The following is a 20,832-nucleotide window of genomic DNA, read 5'->3' on the forward strand; positions in this document are numbered from 1 at the left end:
GAATTGTCAGAAATCACATTATTAGGTAAATTTTGTTACTTAAACATTTTTATTAACAACAGCGCAAACGCAAAGTGCCGTTTACGACCCCGATTATTAGTTAAGGCGATTTTCAAGCGCAAGATATATACGTGAGTGAAGATAACTTGTAAAATTTTGACACAAGCGATAAATCGTTTCGTTGTGGATAATAATCGCTTGGAATATAGCTTGAAGAACCCTAACGTGGGTGCAGCTTGACAAGTGCGTTTTATCGTTTCGGGACCCCTTAAATAAGCCACATCCCATAACACTTATTTTAAAGAGCCATTTTTTTTTCATCAGATAATTTTCAATCATCATGATGGGATTTAGTTGATTTGCGATTTTTCAAGTTTCATTCAGTATCCGTCGATAACGATTTATTCTTTTAACCGATTTTTATCATGAGTACCCAACTCTGCCTGCGTAGGTATACCTACGTTGCTCTGCGTCAAGTTTCAGTGAGGTCTCTTCTCTCATCTTTAAATGTATACATCTATAGCCCTTGAAAACAAAATGCAATGACACAACAAACAAATTTATTGGTTACAAAGTTTATAATAATATGCGTAGATAAAGATACCCAATTCTAAAAATTCCATAATCTGTTGCTATTTTAATACACCTAATCTTGTTATTGTCCTCATGAAAATTTGATAAGAAATCTATAAAGCATGTCTAGCTCTCCTACCTTATTCTGCTTAATATCTCTGTGTTAGCCACTTATGCTATAAGTATGTAGTTATTATTTTTCTACCAATAGTACCAAAGCTTTACATAAGTAGGGTAAACTATGCTAATGTTGGTTCTCCTCTAATGATTCGTCTACCTTATTTTAGAGGACAGATTGTATTTTAAAGGGCCAATTACATCTTATGATGAGCTTGTAAGGACAAACTAATAGAACAATCATAAAACTGTATGAGATTACAGCATAAATAAACCTAATGAAAATACTTGCAAGAACAACAATGTAAGGACCTATCTAAGGTCAGATTCGGTGGAAGTGGGTAATAAGGGAGACAATAATACCGTATATTCTAATGCGTGCCACGTGGGCAGGCAGTAAACTTAACAAATAACTTTACGAGTCACTCTATTGGGATGTCCTGTCCGACCGGGGCTAGATGCTCCATTCATTTGGCGGTGTGAATGAGGCAACCCACGCTTGAAGGTTTAATAATACTGTATTGGTAGGAAACCTACTGCCTGTTTGGATTGCCAAAGCAAAATGTGGAAAGGGAGGTTTATTTCGCAATGATAAACATTGTTTAGTTGTTCTTATTTTGAAAACTGTACCTATTAGAAAAAGTGTGATTGACACATGCACAGTGTTGCACCAACTAATAAAAATCTTGAAATAGGGAACATATCCCTGAAATTTTTATTTTTCCTTACATAGAGGGAAACGCAGTGGTTTTTAAATTAATCAGTTCATCAATTATAGTTCAACCGGCACTTACGCAAAAACATTATGTAATGTATACCTACATTATACAATTATTTTGAAATTACATAATTTTGAAAGGCACATTTGTTTAAATGGTACTTAACCAGATTGACGTACCATTGACGTGCGTGAAACCAATTAATTAATTATAAATTATTCTGTCCATCGATACCTAATCACGAGAACAATCTATGAAATAGTTTCACTCGTAAGTAGGTACCTAGTTGTTATTTTTGCGTGTGAAGATTGGCGGAGCTCAAGCCCTCTGTTCTCAGATTCAGATCTTCGCAGATTTACAAACATCTTTAGCTAAGATTGATTGTGTAAGATTTGTTATGATTCGATACTCTTTTCGTCCATCCGGAGTATCCGGAATATAAAAATATTTGGGCAACACTATTAAACAAACTAAAACGAAGACTATTAAGACGCATTTGTATGTGTATGTTACAGCTCGTAAAATAATTGTGGGAAAACCAATTGTACATTAGATGATGAAACAAACATCCTACTTATATTCGATACGTCGCTTGTTTTATGATTGTATGTACCTACCTTCCTACGTTGAGATGAGAGAAGCCTAGAGTTAAAATTTATCTTATATTTAATATCGACCAATAACGACATAAAAATATTTGGCGTTTTAAATGCATTATCACCCTTATTCTTCCCCAGCGTGCAGCGGTAAAAAGAAATCACGGGATTCCACTTACTGCTAACCCCACATCACACCCTTATTAGGGTTCCGTAGTAGTAGTACCTAGTAATCACTATATTGTACAAAAAAAGGTTTACATGAAATTTACATAAATTCCCACATAATATCCCTATAAGGGATGTCTTCCAGCGTAGTCAGCTAGGAACTCTTATATAGGTAGTTTCGCCATGTCCGTCTGTCTGTCTGTCTGCCCGAGGCTTTACTTCATGATTGTTAGTGCTAGAAAGCTGTAATTTGGCATGGATATATAAATCGACCAATCCGACAAAGTCGTAAAATAAAATCTAAAAGAACAATTTTGTTTAGGGTATGAGCATTCCATTGACTATTGACAGTTTTAAAACGAAAAAGTAAAAAAAATAGGTAATTAAAAAGTAAGAGGCAATCCCGCTGATCTTCATGCTTTAATGAACAAATCATTTAACAATTACTGCAGTTTGCTAAAATATGTGTTTTTTCATGAATATTGCAATCTAAATGTTTTCGCTTTGAGTTATTTGTCTTTTTTATTTGGTTTCCTCGCATTCAATATGAAAAGTAGTGTTTAACTCGGGTGAAAGGCACAATTTCATCCCTTGGTTAACAATCTACTACACTAATAACTCCCGTTTATATAACCTATTGTGATTGTATATAACAGAACCCTACACTGAGCATGGCCCGACATACTCTTGGCCAGGTTTTTTTTTCCATATGTATTTTGCAAAAATTGAAAAGAGGCATGTATACTCGATCATCCACATGCAACTCGACCCACCGGCTTGCCTAATTTGAGAGAATTGACTACCTTATTATTCTACAGTACTCTTACCACGAGTCACTGACAGTGTCAACACATAATTTACTCTCTATGCATCTCGCTCGTACTGACATATTCGTGCGAGCGAGATGTATGGAGAGTAAATTACGGTAGACGTTAGCGTATAATGACAGTGTTGACACATAGGTCTCAAAAGAGAAAGTAGGTCAAATTAGTTTTATTTAGCCTAACGAGTAGGTGGTATATGTGGACTACTGGTTTAAGGTACTTCCTTAAGTTTAAATTAATAATACCGTTTACAGAAACTACCTAATTGAAAGAAAAATAAGGTTTATGGTTTGAATCGTGAAAGCAACTTAACCATAAAAACAAAATTGATTACAATTCATTCCTAACCGTTTTTAAATGAAGTATGTTGACATATAAATCTCAATAACAGTAGGTAATAAATAAATATACTCTTCCCATAGTTTTGAATACAGATGATACAGGTCACAAACAGGAAGTAGCCAACTGCCACAAGCTAAAACCAGCTTGCTAAGCATTTCCAGTCAAAGTTACCAACATTAACTGCTGATGATCATTACCTATTGTTACCATACTGAACATGAGGTCTTATATGCTGGAAATAGTAATCAACATAAAACCTTTCGAACTTACACGACATTTATGACACTTGAAACCATTTTTATTGTCTTTAGAGGCACGCGCCGCACGCGCCATGAAGATAAGGACATTATGAGAATTGCATCTGCTTCGCTTATATGGAAAATTCTACATAATTATACTTGTGTTGTTGTTTATGTTTTATGAAGTATGTGTCAAATTCAATATCGACAGAATATGAGAGAGTAAAAATAAACTACTACAAAAATGTATAATGGATTTCGAAAGATTGTTTTAATAGTAAAGGTAGGTACTATACTGAAGGCTTGTAGGTAATTCAATAGGCTGTCTAAAGCTACGTTACGCCATTATGCTGAGGAGCAACTGATACTACGAGATACAACTGAAAAGAAGAAAAAAAATTACCTTATTGGAAAATATTAGGGACACTCGGCAATTGTTATTTTTCAAGTATCCGTGACCAAACAGACCAATTTTCTCGGAATCACCTAATTGTTTTTGACATAAGATTATGTTTTTAAAAACATAAAGTAATCATCTCATCAATATTGCAGCGTGTCCTAGCTCAGATATCAGCACTCCGTTCCCACAGAGCTTCAGGCTGTATCACATTTCCTTTATTATTACATTATCCATGCGTACAAAACTTGCTTACTAAGCTGACGTGATATTACGCAGTTTCCATACATTGTATACTCTGTAAAAGCGGTTAGTAATGTGTATGCTGCTTTTATCAAAGATAATATATTCAGCTCTGTAGGTAGGGACAGTTGTCTCATGTCTGCTGTCTTAAGTAATAAGACCCGCCGCCGTTATGATGTTTAAAAAAACTGAGGACAATTGCTCATTAGCTTGGACACTAACACTTTGTGCAGGGCAGCAGCACAGCGTAGAGCATTCTGGATCCGGGCTTGTATCTCGCCCTCTCTCTGGTTGGTATCTGTGACGATGCATCCAAGATACTTGAACCTCTCCACGCCATTGTATGAGGTATCTCCCACTGTGAGGCCTTTCCTACGAATCCTTGTGTTTTTGTATCTCTTCATGTGAAGGTACTCAGTTTTGTCAGGAACACGAAGCTTCGAATATACAAAACGGTCATAAGGCCAATTCTTATGTACGGATGCGAAGCCTGGACACTAACACAAAAAGAGGAGCGCGCGCTGCTGGTAGCCGAGCGGAAGATCTACCGCAAGATATTGGGACCCACACGTCGAGAGGATGGAACCTGGAGACTCCGCAAGAACCAGGAGATTGAAGATCTGGTGTCCGAGCCGAACATCATCGGAGAAACGAAAGCCGCCAGGCTCCGATGGCTCGGGCACGTAGTCCGGATGGAGGAAGATCGCGCAGTCTGGAGGGCGTACTCTGGAGTACCAAGTGGCCGAAGACCGTCTGGACGCCCTAGGTACCGCTGGAGAGACGAAGTGCAGAAAGACCTCAGCGAACTCGGCGCCGTCGACTGGACAGAAACGGCTTTGGACAGAGTAGCATGGCGGTCTTTGGTGTCGGAGGCCAAGATCCACTTGGGGTCGTCGCGCCACAGCAGTAAGTAAGTAAGGACAATTGCTAGTCGAACTCGCCCACCGAGGGTTCCGTACTTTTTAGTATTAGTTGTTATAGCGACAACGTGAAAATTTCAACTATCACGGTTCATGAGATGCTGACTGACAGACAGACGGACAGAGGAGTCTTAGTATTAGGGTTCCGTTTTTACCCTTTGGGTAAGGAACCTTAAAAATGGTAGCTTACTAAAGCCTTTACCTTTTACAATAACGCTTAGCGGAATGGTAAAGCTCGTACAACAAGTACGCGAACCGAGAGGGACGGATCGAGAAATCCGAGAAGAATTCGAGTAAGTACTTCAATATTTTTACAAACGTAGACGTTCGATCGAAGCAAGCCGCTTCCTCCCTATACGATAAAGATGTGTCAATGAAAGACTAAATATTATACAAAAATTACATTATGTAATAATTATATAATATTCTGAAAACAGTAAAAAGTGTCTTTTCAGCTAAATAATTAGCATAACTAAGCACACGCACTGACAAAGTTACGTTACTAAATGTTCGCTGCAAGCTACGTTCGACATTTTCCGCCTTCAAAGGGCTCATTTCCATATGATAATAATCTAAGACAACTACAAAATTTATCGAAGGATTTACGGAGATCTTGTAATTAATTTACGCAAATTGCCCGCCCATTGTTATAAGTGATAAATCTGTATTTCCGCAGTTGATTAAATCAATTTGTAAGGTAGTGTTGTTTTATGTTTGTTAGCACCATTAATAACTATGGTTTTTATTCTAAACTTGAAACATACTACTTACGTTCTGAAACATGTATAATAAGACAACAAATTTTGTAGATACATGTACCTGCTACCTAATGATATGATCTTTTAATTTTTTCGGTACTGTACTTCATTAAGAGGTAGAGATTACCCCAAGGGACGTTCCCATCTTTTCCCTATATATTGTCCGTATCATTATTCCCTATATTAAGATAGATACCTGGGCTGCCTGGGTGGGATTGCGATGGGTCGTTTTGAAGAAAATATCTTAGCTTCATCTGCCCATTTATAACTTCATTATTGATCATCAATTTTTCAAATACATACTTAGATATACTCATTAAATATAATTTAACTACATAATTGCTATTGCCATTTAAAAAAATGCCAAATCAATCAAATATATAGCGCTTTATATCGGTAAAGTGCAATTTGCATCTGAAAGAACATTATGTGACGGCATTTAGGAACCTGTTTTTGCACATCTGCCAGCACGCACGTATTCTAAGCCTGTGTGTCGTATCTACTTTACCAATTTGCTGCTAATGCATTTTATTTATTGGTGTCATAAAGCGTTTGAAAAAGCGAAACCGTGTTGCTCGTACGTTGACCGAACGGACGCTGGCACTTTTGGTCACATTATATGTACATTACAATTAACGTGCGTTAATGAACAAATCCATATGTATACAAATACTATAAAATTCATTGTTGTTTTTCAAATTTGTTCATGCAAAATATACAAACAGACGTAGCCATAATCTGTTCTAGATTTTAATGCATAACGATGGACAAAGTGCAGAGGTAAATTATAGTCGGCTGTACATTGATGTATGCTGATTTAGGATTTTATACAAACAATCGGTTTTTTTGTTACTAAGAGTAAAAATTATGTATATTCAGTCGTTGAGAGCATGCACCGCGAAACTACCGCGTGTCGGGACTAATAGTTGAGTGAATCATGAAGTTGAAGAAAACTGTGACTTGCTGCATCAAAGGGAATACCTTTTTCATCAAGTATTCTACGAAAATAGTACCACAGGTAAATAGTTTAGACATTATGCGGTTCAGCGTTTTGCGAGTTTAGTGATTCAATGTTTACGCAGTGTCGTTCGGGTATTTTTTTGTGTAAATGCATTAGAGATTCCTCTCCTTTATGTCAGCTTCCTTCCTAAAAATAACCCAAGATATTGCCAAAAAATGTCCTAGGCAAAACTTTATTGTCAAGAATGTGACTCCTATTTGTGACCTTCCTGAATGTGACTTCTACTCTAGGCTTCTTGAAGCCTTATTGAGATTACGCTTTGTGCTTTCTTTTAGAAGTTCGCAAATCGGCCGAAAGCATCTAACTACGCTCAACTGCTGTCATAAGTTGTAATTGTAACCAATCGGAAATTAAACTGGCTATAAATATAGATTTTCTTTTAGATTTAGATTTAGATTTATTTATTTCAGGATAAAAATTACACTATTAATTTGCATCAATGTCAAAATTATGCTTATCTTCTTATCATGATCGTTAAACATTACATACTAAAAAATACAAAATAAACTAAAATAATTTTCTCTCCCAATAAGGATCGTCAGGATTTATACAGAGCTTTTGGCCACATGAGAATGTAATATGGATTTAGTATAATATACGTAGCATTTATTTAACTGAGTCAATGGATTTTTGTGAATCATGAATGTGGGCGAACAAGAGATGACTGTTAGTCGTATCACGTATAACCGCTAACCGTGAAATTGTGGAAAGGCGAAACCAGATGAATAAGAAAGATTAGGTGTGTCGTTTTAGGAAATGTAAATGCTATTACTCGTATATGAAAAATCAACGTTATTTCCTTATTTAAACCCGGCAGTTTTGCAGCTATGGAGATGTAAGTAAGGCTTAGACTGCGACATAAGTTTTAGATTACATATACTATTGCCTATTGTTCAATCTTTTTGTTTGTCAGCACATCTGAAATGCAAGGGATCATCACGTTTAATCAACAGTAGGTTTTACTAGTGACTTCCGTCAATACTATACGTATGTAAGTACATCTAAAATATATAATAAGAAACCTCATACTTTATCCTGCGAAGGCACGTACGACTCAAATTAACGAATTCTTAGACTGAATCTTGACATATGTGGAATTGATGTACCTATCATAGACATGTAGAGTACCTATTATTTGTCTTACACGTTGAGGATATATGATATTAAAAGTTCACAATTTCATTATAGGTCAAAACTACATTGGAAACCATACTACGTCACTAGCTCTAGCACTTTAGGAGACAACATTTTTTGTTTACTTACAGATTATGTATATATATCTCCTTTGTTTTCTATTAATACATTAAATGTTTCTCAAATATTTAGCCTACGGTCAAGCGAGTCAAGTATGCAGGAAAAGGTCAGCCTTCAAAATATTTTCAACCGGAATAAGTGCGTTTTGGTACAGTACCTACCTACCTCAACAGATTATTTTTAAGTGTAGGAATAGGTTTAGCAAAGTTAGTTAGTGCTTCTGCATGGGCATTTTTCGCAACTCGACAAGCTTAGCAAAGTTAAAACCTACTAGTAGACCAATATACTCGTCCTACAAAGCTAGAGGCTAGGTATACCTATATTATTATAGCCTTTGTCGCCTGATAGGAAGGAGCTACGAAGAATGATGAACCCAGGGGGCACTAGCCATGATGATAATCGTTTGCAGAAAACGAAACGCTATCATTGCTATACATTTTTTAGGTTTATCTTAGCGTTTCGTTACATTTTCTCCAAACAATAGGCTAGATGACATTTTTTTATTAACGGTATCAATCGATCAGGTTTGTTTTTGGGATCAAATGTCTATATGGGACCATGGGCATTAAAGCAATACAAAACTCAGAAATGATAGTTAAAGAAGACAGTCTTACTTCACTCGCGAAACGCTCCTTAAAAAACGATATGTGAACGTGACGTCAAGGTCACTGAGAGGCCATTTTGAATGTATGGAAAATAAGTAAAATTGCGATTTTGTAGGTGAAATATTGCGTTTAAATATGCATATCGTTGCAGTACAATCTTTTTTGGATAAAATGCAAGGAATCGAATAGTATCTTTACTTTATTCCTTTTTGGAAGTAAAAAACTTTAAATTTTGAAACTTAGATCATGTATTTTTTTATCATTTTCATATATTATTTTAATATCCACATTATTGTGATAAATTGCTTAATTACTATCTATTTTACTAGATTTTTTTATAAAATTCAACATGTGTCATCATCCCTATTGTCATCGTGGCTGCTCCCTGATACTTTAGCACGACTGTCGATACCCAAAGGGCATGGAAAAATATTTTTACGTAGCATTGAAATAAAACACAAGGATTATTTTATACAATTAAATAAATACCTAAGTCCTTATAATACAATTAGATAAAGTATTTTTACGATTAACTTCGCGTTGTTATAATTACAAAAATTCATCAACCACACGAGCGAGTATATTTTTAAAGCACTCATAATTCCAAGGTTCATACCGACCTCTGCACCAATAAAAACAGCAGCAAATTAAACAAATTCCAGTAAACACGTTAAAGGACCGTTTGCGTCATTCATTGTAACATTTGTAACAGGTGTCGCGATATTCATTAGTTTTATTACTTAACCGACTAATTTAGGTGGAACGTCACATGTTTTTTTTACTCTGTTATTTTTGAAGTAGGTTGAGATACAAAATGTATTATTATGATAACATATTATTATAGAATTAGGTACGTTAATTTTATAATTACTTAGGGCTTGTAGAACAAAACGGATAAACACTGATAGATAATCAGATTGTATTGTAGTTTCTGCTCTTAAAGATGTTTTTATTGCGTGATTGCGTTGGCAATAAAATATTCAAAACACACTTTTCTGTTATTGACTAAATAGCATATGTTCTGCTCATCAAGACATCAAACTTAGACAGAAACTTAGATAGATTGTGACAATCACTTGATTGATTCATTCAGAGAACTTGCACGGGATAGGGCGTTCAGCTCATTGTTTAAGAAACATTTACTGTGTTTGTCACAAAGGGCTAAGACATGTATCAGATCAAGTCATCGATGACTGTAAAGGTAGGCAGATCCTAAATCCGCCGAGACGGTGACTGTCGGGCGCCAGCCTCCACTGTCACTTGGTTCTATTTCCAACTGGCGCCGTGAATGAATATGGCCCGAGAAAGCATCAAATAAACTAAATAGTCTTTTGAAGAGATTTGTGATACAGTGAATGTCTGAACGGATCGTTACTCCCTTTTTTGAAATGAGTGTTCTGTGTCATTTAAGGTGCCGGAATGGTCCTGTTTCATTCAGGCGCCGTTAATAAATGCTCTATCTTGATCTTGTTTTGCAACCAACCCCATTGAAGATAAAAAATATTTTTTCATTTCTCATTCTCTGAAAGAGAGTCATTGTTGTTCTAAAAGGTGTGCAGAAAATGATACGTGTCTGCACTAGAGCATTTTACGTTCGAAGTACGTTTTTTTTTACGATAAGCAATTGAAATTTGAGTTTAAATGGATTTGTTATACAATTTCCATTCTGATATTTGACTCTCCATTCCATAAATAACGATACTTTTGCCTAAATTGTTAATTGAAAGTACCCTCAAGAAATCATGTTTAAAAAAAAACATTCATTTTACTTTCCTCGAATTCGAAATGAAAAGTAGAGTGTTTAACCCGGGTGAAAGGCATCATTTCATCCCTTGGTTAACAATCTACTATAATTAGCTATTTTTCGTTTGTTAGTCATTATTATTAGGTGGGTAGATAGATAGGGTTAGGCTTTACGGCATTGGTATCGTAATCTTGTTGGATAGATGGCAGCACCATCTCTCTCGCTATATCGTAATCCAGTAAAGGATTCGTATAGGAGGTGCAAGCACACACTGCTCGCCCTTCGAGTTGGTCACAGGCGCCTAGCCTTTCAAAGATAGCATAGCATACACCAGAGAATTTGGGACGGGTATCGCCGTGGATGGGTGGTCTAGTGGTCAGGACGTTAGCCGCGTAAGCGTTAGCGGGTTCGATTCCCGCCTCGGCCACCGGTGGACTTGGTCACTTTTTCTTCAGTGTATGATATCTATTTCAATTTATAATTGGTATCGTAAACTCGTACTTGGAACAGCGATATCGTATCAACAAACTTGCCTACCTCCCCTCTACTTACTTATCCTTTATCCGTGAAATTAACATTTTTATTCGATGGTAATGGGTTATGGGTTAACAGAGTCAAGGCTCATTGTTACTGCCTATAGATTATTTAAATTTTCTTTCTGTTTTGACTACATACATAAATAATATTTTTTCTGAAAGGTATCAACTAATTATCCTTTTTTTATCCTTAAAACACATATACTTAATGATTTTTTTATTACAGATTAATTGTACATAATGCAAATTAATTCCTTCATGATGAAGTTAAACCCAGTTTGTGTTATAATTATTGATTCTAGTTGCATGTTTTATTCTTTTGTTTATAGACTTTACCTTAAAACTAATGATTATAATGAAGTAAGTAATTCAAGGTATTGACTCTATCATAGATTTAAAATCTGAATTTATATTTTATTTTTATGCAAAATAAAGATATTTGATATTGTTTACAGTTCACAGAAAGTGGCAACTAAGAACAATACCAAATTAAATGTGTACAGTACACCGTAGGAGTATGTTCGTTGATAAATCCTCTAGAGTTATCACCGTAATCGGACATCTTATTGTAGAGTGATAATAGTCTGCGTTTGTTCAATGTCATTACCAACGTTCCACCATTTTCCGTACATTTCTTAAAATAGGCAGTTATAAACCTTCTTACTTCGTTTTTGCTAATGACCGATTAGCATATTTAAGTTCAATGCTTTTGTTTGTCTACCGATCCTCATCCAAAAATGTCTAAAAGAGCTCTACCAATGTATAGCAACTAGCAACTTAACGTCTGTGATATATACTATTTATACAGTTATGTAATTCGAACGAGGCGCGTGTATTCTATATTGTTATCGCTGTTATCCAATACACAAGGCGGGTAGAGCGACTGAGACGGCAAGCGGAGGGGAGACTCCATTGAATTGATATAAGCAACAGTTGAACACAACGAAAATTCAGTTTGGAAAGAAACGTGCGCAAAGCGTGGACGTGTGCTGCGTTCACAAACAGCCGTGCGAGGTTAAAATGTGACAGCGATTTTGTATGAGTGCGAAGTATTATTTATACCGATAATTAAGCATTGTGGACTTACGAATTATAAGTATGTATATATGTGCGTGCATGGTTTAACGACTTCGTGTAGTGACGTGGAAGCGACGCGGGCAAGGATTAAAAGTTTATTGTGACGAAAAACAAGTTGTACAAAAAATTGGCGATCTCAATCCAGAAAAACGGTCATAATCTCACTGATACTCTCACGTGATCGAATATTCTAGTTCTGCCGAAGTAAACAGACATATCATAAACTTGTCTGGTTAGAGTAAGTGCGTTCTGCGTCGAATTATGGTTTTTGTTGAAGTTGATAACATGGCGTCGTATTCCACGTATAGTACGGGAAAACCGAAGATTTTCTTCCCAAAGAAGGTAAGACCGCTCCTAGTTTGGAGTTTATATCTATTATCACTTCTGACAATGACAACAAAAAATTCTTAGTATTTGTTAATGTACAAGTTGAATGTTATATTTGAGCAAATATTTTTTTTAAATATATTATTTATACTACTTGAAAATAATTAGGTTACGTGCCATGTTGAAACATCTGTGCACTGCAAATGTTCTAGTCAAGTTTCCAAACTTTTTATACACTGACATTTATTAACAAAATAATTAGGTAGTTACTATAATTAATATAAGGAGTTAAAATCCTTGGTAATAAAAAAACTAATTTGGGTATAAGCGCGGAGCGTAACATCATATATGATGTTACGCTCCGCGCTTCTGAATTGCCAGCAAACGGGTTTCATCTAAGTAAGTTGTATAAAATAGTGATTTATAATAAACACACAGGTAGAAAAACCCACTGATTAGCCGCTTATTGCCTCTAACCCCGGAAGTACTTGATAACTGCTGCGGTGAACATGCTTAAATAGAATGTGGTCCTGCTGCTATTGATGTTCATTTTACAATTTGGCTATCTTAACATATAACAGTCTTTGAATTGTGTAGAGTCCATTGTGATTATTGTCAAATGAAAACATAGGGAATTAAAGGTAGTTAATAAATAAAAAGAGGTTTAAATAAAAGTTATACACCTACGTTTTTTCTTATACATATGTTAAAAAAAGATTACTTTACTCATTATAAGATTTTTTTTTTTATTCTGAGAAAGAAATCGGGTAACTTCTCTGGTACAAGTATTGTTAGTTTTGTTATAAATTCCATCTAAAAGTATATTATGTATTTCTTTTATTGTTTTTTTGCTTATAACAATTAAGAAGCAAATATCGGCGTATAGGTACATTGGCAGCGTTAATATTATCTGACATCTTGAAGTGGCTCCTATATCGGTCTAGGGAGGTTGAGTGATGTTATCGACTGATGAGGGTAAATTCCGAAAATACACATTGATTGTCTTATCGAACATTCTAGGAACTCGTCGACTTCTCATCTCAGCACTTTCCGGTTACATCTTATTAGGAACCGGGTCTCGGTTTAGGGTCATGCTTGACACGTTCGTGGATTTCCTGTAGACATCGCAAAGTTAAGAAAATCAAAAGCAAATTTTTCTGCTAGACCCTCACGTGGGATGTATTTCTCCAGTACTTGAGACTCAAATAAGAAAATCGTGATATATGTACCTGGGTTGTTAACTTTTATTGTATTGTCCACAGAAGTGACCTTTTTCTGAAATGACTGCCCTTATTTGATACTCCTACCTACATTCTCATCGGGTACCTGATCGTACAGTATTTCACAAACTATAAGTATCATACATATTTATAGCGAGTCCATCTTTCCACAACCTAAAGTGTTAGGCTAGAAGTTACAGAAAAGACTACTGACTCATATAATCATGTCTATCATATGTGTATTAATACTCGAATCCTATCTTGGCCCCAGAGCTAAATCACTTAACTACACCTACAGCTCTTCAATATGATTGAGAAATCCACTCCATCATCATTGCATTTGTTTAGGTGACAAGACAAAGGTGGGATGTTCTTAATAATCAAAATCATACTTATTTAGATATGTGTAGGTATACATACCTATACCTAACTAGACTACATTACAAGATTGTGGGACTCTACATCTCATTAAAAATTTACCGAGATATGAAAATTATAGAGAAAGTCTTATTTAAACATTAAATTAGAATAATGCAAAATAGCTTTCTAATGTTTAACAAAAACATTTTAAACTTAAAGTACTTTTTATTTAATACTACGTCGGTGGCAAACAAGCATACGGCCTGCCTGATAGTAAGCGGTCACCGTAACCTATGGACGCCTGCAACTCCAGAGGTGTTACATGCGCGTTGCCGACCCTATCACCCCGCAGGCCCGCACCCTCGTTGAGCTCGGTGAAGCTTAACCCGTTTTTATTATTATAATTTTCAATACCCATGACGAATCAACCTGATAAAATGCTGTACGCAAATTGACTCTGAAATGTACGTATAAAATTGCACAGGTTTAAATTGAAACAAAAGTATCAGACATTTGTTTCAGCTTTTTCTGTGTTTTATTTACTAAAAGTACCTATGTATTATTTATTTATACTTAAGTATCGAATCATTTAGATTATATCGCCGTATCTGTAACCCACAAACGCAATTCCTACACACACGGGTTAAAGGGTGCAGCCGTGTCCACATCTGATATACCATCGACAAGCGATTCCGAACTCTGTTACCATGATAACAAAGCTCAGTCGTTATTTCACCAAATCCTTTGATGTGCCGCTCCGATAACGGGCACTATGTCGGCTCCATGGCTTTGTTGCACATTAGCTTCTGCACAGCCATTTGAGGCACAAATTAATTGTATCTCTAAATAGGTCATGGTTGCCAACAACCAACAAGATGATAGGTATCAAAGGCAGTAAACTTCAAACGTGTCCTGTTCTTGGTGACATTAACATAAAAGCATAATAATATTGCTACGATGCATGACTTTAGATATTAACAAACGTCTATCTTGTATTTTTATTAGGCGCTTGCCTGGCGTGTAATGTTTTATTATTAAGTAAAAGATGTAGTGGGTTAGTCATGTCGTTGCTATTTATTACCACTGTATTAACTTTTCTCTATAGACGGGCGTTGCAATCTACGCAAGTTTTCTTTTTTTACATAATTATAAGGTGAGTGAAACCCCTTGACTCACGAGTAAAATATGTGAGGCAAATTGCTCCTTCCCAAGCCCGGTGTTCCTCGGAATGAGGGGTCCGGCGCATTCCTGTGTCAAGTGTGGACACAATGAAGGGAATTCCGAGGCACAAAACAGGTAATAGCAGTATATTGACAATGGCGCAACCGAAATATGCGCTCACGTGGAGGCATAATTAGAAGCATAACGCGTCAAATGCCTTTGCCTCTGTAAACAATAGCTCTTTGTTTTAAAATTGTTGCTATGGTACCACATGTTGTGAAGGTTCGTTATGTACAATTAGACAGGTAGGCCGGCTATAATGAAAATCGAACGCGGCTAAGACAACAAAATTAACAAGGCCAAACCCAATACAAGAGCAGCCATTGTCGGATTCATTAATAACTGTAAGTAAGTCAATTAAAATTGTATCATACCAGACTTCTTCAGGTCTGGGGCACCATATTAAGAGACCACGCGCTTGTTAACTAAAGTAACCACAAGTTTTAAAAATGTATCAAAAATAAAATCTATATCTAGGACAATAATAGCAGCGCACAATAGCGACAATGTATAACGTCAATGCCCGTCATATGCGGCATTTTTGACATGTATAACGTATTCTTCTTTACCTACACAAGTATTAAGCATTTGACCATTTCATTTGGAGTCGGCTCTCTTTTTTTTTTTCGCCATAATAATTTGTTCTAGGTCGGCGGGCGTCTAATTGAACGGACATCCGAGACTCTATCAGGTCAGGGGCTCAGGGGGGACTACTTGATTTATTCATATGACATGACACACATTTTCGACATATATAAGGTAAAAGTACTGTCGATTCCTAAACCGTGTGGGAGGGAAGCCGTCGGAATTCGGTTCGGAGCGCCCGCGGCAGTCTTCCTGCACTTGTAGATGAAACAAAAACTGTCACCGGTATTGTGCGATATTGTCCCACTACGGACTTAAGTTTTGTTTTTTTAATACATATGCACCTAAAACTCAAATACAGACCTGCCTGTGCAGGTGCTAAATATAGGGATATCCTGATGGCACGGGCGCAACAAGGTATAATAACAACGGGACGAATTTGAGAAAAGTTCATTACATTGTGTCAATCGTTGTTGATAATTATTATAATTAACATATATTATGGCTCATGTCGAGTCCACAGCTAGGTAAATAGTAGGTACAAATCTTAATCATCTCCCGCTGTAAAATGTAGCAAAGCATGCCATAATTTAAACAAACACTTAGAAAACATTAACATCCCTTCTTCAAAAGTCGAGTAAAACATAATATTAAGCGATTGTGCGATATCGTCTAGCATAGCGCAGAAGTCTCCTTTGTCCTTTATCTCGATACGTCTTGGAAATGGAATCCAAAGTATTTATTGCCTTGTCTGCTTCTCGTCTTGGCAAACATTGTTTGTTACTGTTAAATATACCGTCAATACGTAAACAAAGAAGAAGACTTTCCCTGGTTTTTTGTTCTCAAGGAACAAAGGGTAAAGGGTTCGATAAAATGTAGGACAATATTAGGATTATATTCCCTTTTTTACTTAAAGGATACGGGATTATATCGCGGGCAAGACAATATTATTATTAATATTAATTATGTACACTTTGTTTTATTGATGATCACTTGATCAGGTACCAGAGCCCGCGCGTTATAAAAGTATGTATGTTGTAATGTAATTCATATAAAACATTTACTTATCGTACGTATATCAATCACAACACTCTGTACAAGTGTACATGAATTAAAATATAATCTAAATATTCTAAATCTATGAATTACGATAAGAATACGCTAAATAGCATTCTGGATATTGATATCATTTTACTTAAGATAATACATTTTATAAACAAAGGCAACAAGATTTTATCACTGTCATTCTTGATTGAGATTTTTACTCAAGACAGACAGTTTCAAATTTCCAATGAAGATCAAATTACTTTCAAGAGAGGAGGGCAGCCCGATTTGATCACATTTACTTTGATTGTATTCATCAAGTGGACTTTCCTCAGAGGAAGCGCGGTGGGCGCCAAAAATAGCGTTTCCGTCCGAGCGAGCGGACTCTCTAAGTAGGAAGTCAACTGCTGGCCCCTTCCGCCCGCCTACTACCGTCTCGACGCTTATCGAGTTTACAATGCACTTATGAACTGCGTTTTGCCCACACGTCTGTCTCATAATCGTAATGTGAATTAAATTACAAGCGAGCAGAAAACATTGCGAGCGCGACGGTAATTGAAGCGTCCATTCACAACGATAAACGGCGATTAGGAATCTTATGAGTTTACAGTGGTTTCTTTGAATGAAGGTTTATAGTGCTGGTGTTATTTGTTTAATTCTTATTCCGCGAACTAATAATGACATTGACATAACAGCTTGTTTTTTATAAAGTTTAGTTTTATTTTTTTAGCGTGAAAGACGCTCTTTGTGGCTAAACCTTTTATAAGAATTTGTTCTTAGCACGATGTTAACGAACCTTTAAACAGTTAAGACATTCATATTAATTAAAGTGCTAATAACGAACTCCAAACACAGTCAAAATCAATCAATTAAACCGATTATCTTTTGTGTAATTCTCGGAACCGAGCTGCCTAAGCAACAGTTAGTAAGTATAAAGCTACCTACCAAATACGGCGTGCACCTACGCACTTTTACTGGCCGCATCCTTATGCGTCCAAAGTTTTGCGAAGTCAATTTGTCATGCGACTTGAGTTTAAACAGACCGATGATTTCGGTTATTTTTTCCTACAAACTTAATTGCTTTTGACGTTTGAAGGAATTAAGTCTAAAATGATGATTAAATAAATCATTGCCATGATACAGCATTGGAGTACTATCTTCTTCTTTTCCTTTGCCTTATCCCACATTAGGTGGGGTCGGCTCGCCTTATACTTCGGCGCCAAGACCTACATAAAATAAGAAGGTAGGTACCTAACTAAAAATTCATTTATGTCTTGAGCAAAAAGTAAATTCTCTGTAAATTGTTTTCAATCTTTATATAAACTGACATTAATGACTGTAAAGTGGGAGCAATAATGATTAAGGATTTTATAATACAAGTACATTACGATACAAGTGCGAAAAATATGAAATTCGCAACGAGCGGCGATTAATGAAAACACGACCGGAGGGAGTGTTCGCACATGTATCGTACAACGTTTTACAGTAGGTACATATGGCCCGTTAAATTTTCGACATAGTTACGTAATGTGCTAATTATCGCAATAGTGCGGTAGAGTAGAACCATATGTACTGTAATAGTTATTTACGATACAAGTGCGGAAAAGAGGAAATTCGAAACGAGTGGCGATAAATTAAAACACGACAGCAGGGAGTGTTTTAAATCGACACGAGTTGCGAATTACCTATTCGCACGTGTATCGTACAACGTTTTACAGTACATATGGCCCTTTAAACTTTCGACATATGCACGAAAAGTGCTATTTGACGCACTAGTGCGAGAAAGTAGCACCATATGTACTGTAAATGTATTTGACAGTACATATGGTGCAAATTTACCACCCTAGTGCGGTAACCAACACTATACTTGCGTATGTCGAAAATTTAAAGGGCCATATATTATGTACTGTAAAACGTTGTATAATACACGTGCGATAAGTTAATTCGATTTTCCTACTTTTCGCACTTGTATTGTAATGCACTAATCAGTACTACATTAACTGTTTTACCCGTTTTACCACCCAAGACATCTACCTACCTATCCTATTTTTGTTTTCAAACAAATATAAGTATAGTTCTCTAGCAAAGGAGCTAAAGACGTTAGTACTTCTCCTTTAGGACAACAATTGCAATTGTTTTTAAATCTTTCATGATTGTTTACAGTCAAGGTATTAAATATTGACACGGACAAAGGGTCAAAAATATGTACACATACATTACCTTAATGCATGTACATTAAGGTAGTACCTACACATATTTTTATTTGTACCAACATATTTATGTAGGTGATAAGCATTTTAGATGGTGATTGAATGAAGCAAATAAATATAGCAGTAATTATAAAACCTGTCTAGCCAAATCACTAATAAAAATACGTCCGGCTTCATCTAAGCCGTTTCATCTATGTCGTTAACGGCATTAAACCAGTTTTATTATTATTTACAACGACGGGACTTAATCCCGTAAAATTAAGTTTTAAATTAAACCAGTTTCTTGAGATTTGTACACATAATATTAAATGCCAACACAAAATTCTCAACAAATGGGATATCGGTGTAAACATTGGCAGGTAAACGAACTGTGATTCATTTATAACAATAATTTAGATGACTCATCATGGGCGACCAGCGCTACTTGACTCTCTTCTTACGCCCATACTTCTTACTTACTCGTATCAAAATTCTACTTCTTCTCATGTTGATCCAGTCTTAGACGCCATAGGATTTTGATTAGGTATGTATTTATTTTATACACAGAATGCTTCCACGAAGTGAAATTGGTCACTAATTCGATGATAAGTTTATCATTTATTCATGACAAGTAGGACCACTGTTCATTTTTATCTTCAATTGTCTAGTCGTGTAGTTGTTTTGATATTACTTTAGCTAAAATACCACTTGAATGTTTAACTAGTAACACAAAAGTAACTATAAGAATATCAATCTCTGTAATTTAACTCATTCCAAAATAACTTTTCAAATATAGCTAGTTATGTAATTAAAAATAAAATATAAAACTAATTAAATAGGTAGGTATATAATATTCGAACTTAACATAAAAAATCTCTTTCCGTAAAAAATACGGTTCTGCAAAATTGGCTAAAGCTTTTTTTTGTATTTACCTACTGTATGAGTAGGCAACACTTTACAAAAATAAATAAATATATAATTATTCTTATCTCTTGATTATAACTACTTATTTTTTTAATTATTTAATTTCAGGTACGTTCAGAAGAGTCGTTGCTTGCGCCCGAAAAGTCTTCTAAAATTGCACGATGGGTATGTTGAACTTGCAATAATAGGTGGTGGGTAAACTTTAAGGTGGACTTTACCAGTTAAACATTATTTATTTGTCTTTATGAAGATATAAGTACAATAACACTCGAATTAATATTTTATTTTATTTATGAATAAAATAAATCAGTTCAATAAATAATTTTTAACTCAACCTATACTTAACTATATTAGAGTGTTGATAAGTTACTAAGTAATCGTTGATCAAAAAACATAATAATTTGCACGTGCATGTAATATTACTAGAGAATAATAACAAATGACAAATGCATGTAATAAAAATGACAACATGGCCGGCGATATAAATAAAATTTTAAGGTCGTTATTTCCACTAACTAATAACTATGTATGCCAAAGTTAAATAGTGCTTTGCTCGTAAATATTCTTGTTATTGTTCTATGAGTATGAGCATGATTTAAGGTTCTTAATTTTTATAGGCTTCCGTGCACAAATATATTATAAATATATTAGCATTTCTAAAAATGCAAGATGCAAGGTTGCCAAGGAGCACGAAAAACTTACTGGTTTGGACATGTAATGAGGAAGAGGAAAAAAAGGACGTGGACTACCACCAATAACCTGCATGGCTTCAAACCATAAAGAACGATATGCAAGAGAGAAACAGAACAGACAACATCACAACCATGTG

At 35.6% G+C, this 20,832-nt stretch overlaps 1 protein-coding gene across 5 annotated transcripts in view; it reads left to right on the forward strand.

Annotated features, from left to right (window-relative positions):
* Nucleotides 1-20,832, forward strand: part of LOC134742357 (NAD(+) hydrolase sarm1) — a 93,094-nt gene that overhangs the window by 34,676 nt on the left and 37,586 nt on the right. For 2 of the 5 annotated variants that reach the window (XM_063675432.1, XM_063675433.1), the window contains one exon: nucleotides 20,112-20,168. The exons of 1 other annotated variant lie outside the window; for it this stretch is intronic. In XM_063675432.1, the coding sequence (XP_063531502.1) occupies nucleotides 20,112-20,168 (57 nt within the window). Of the gene's footprint in view, nucleotides 1-12,313; nucleotides 12,476-20,111; nucleotides 20,169-20,832 lie in introns of those variants that run through there. 2 more of the 5 variants (XM_063675436.1, XM_063675437.1) reach the window with 2 other exon arrangements.

Source organism: Cydia strobilella, chromosome 6 (assembly GCF_947568885.1).
Source record: "Cydia strobilella chromosome 6, ilCydStro3.1, whole genome shotgun sequence".
NCBI classification, from domain to species: Eukaryota; Metazoa; Arthropoda; class Insecta; order Lepidoptera; family Tortricidae; genus Cydia; species Cydia strobilella.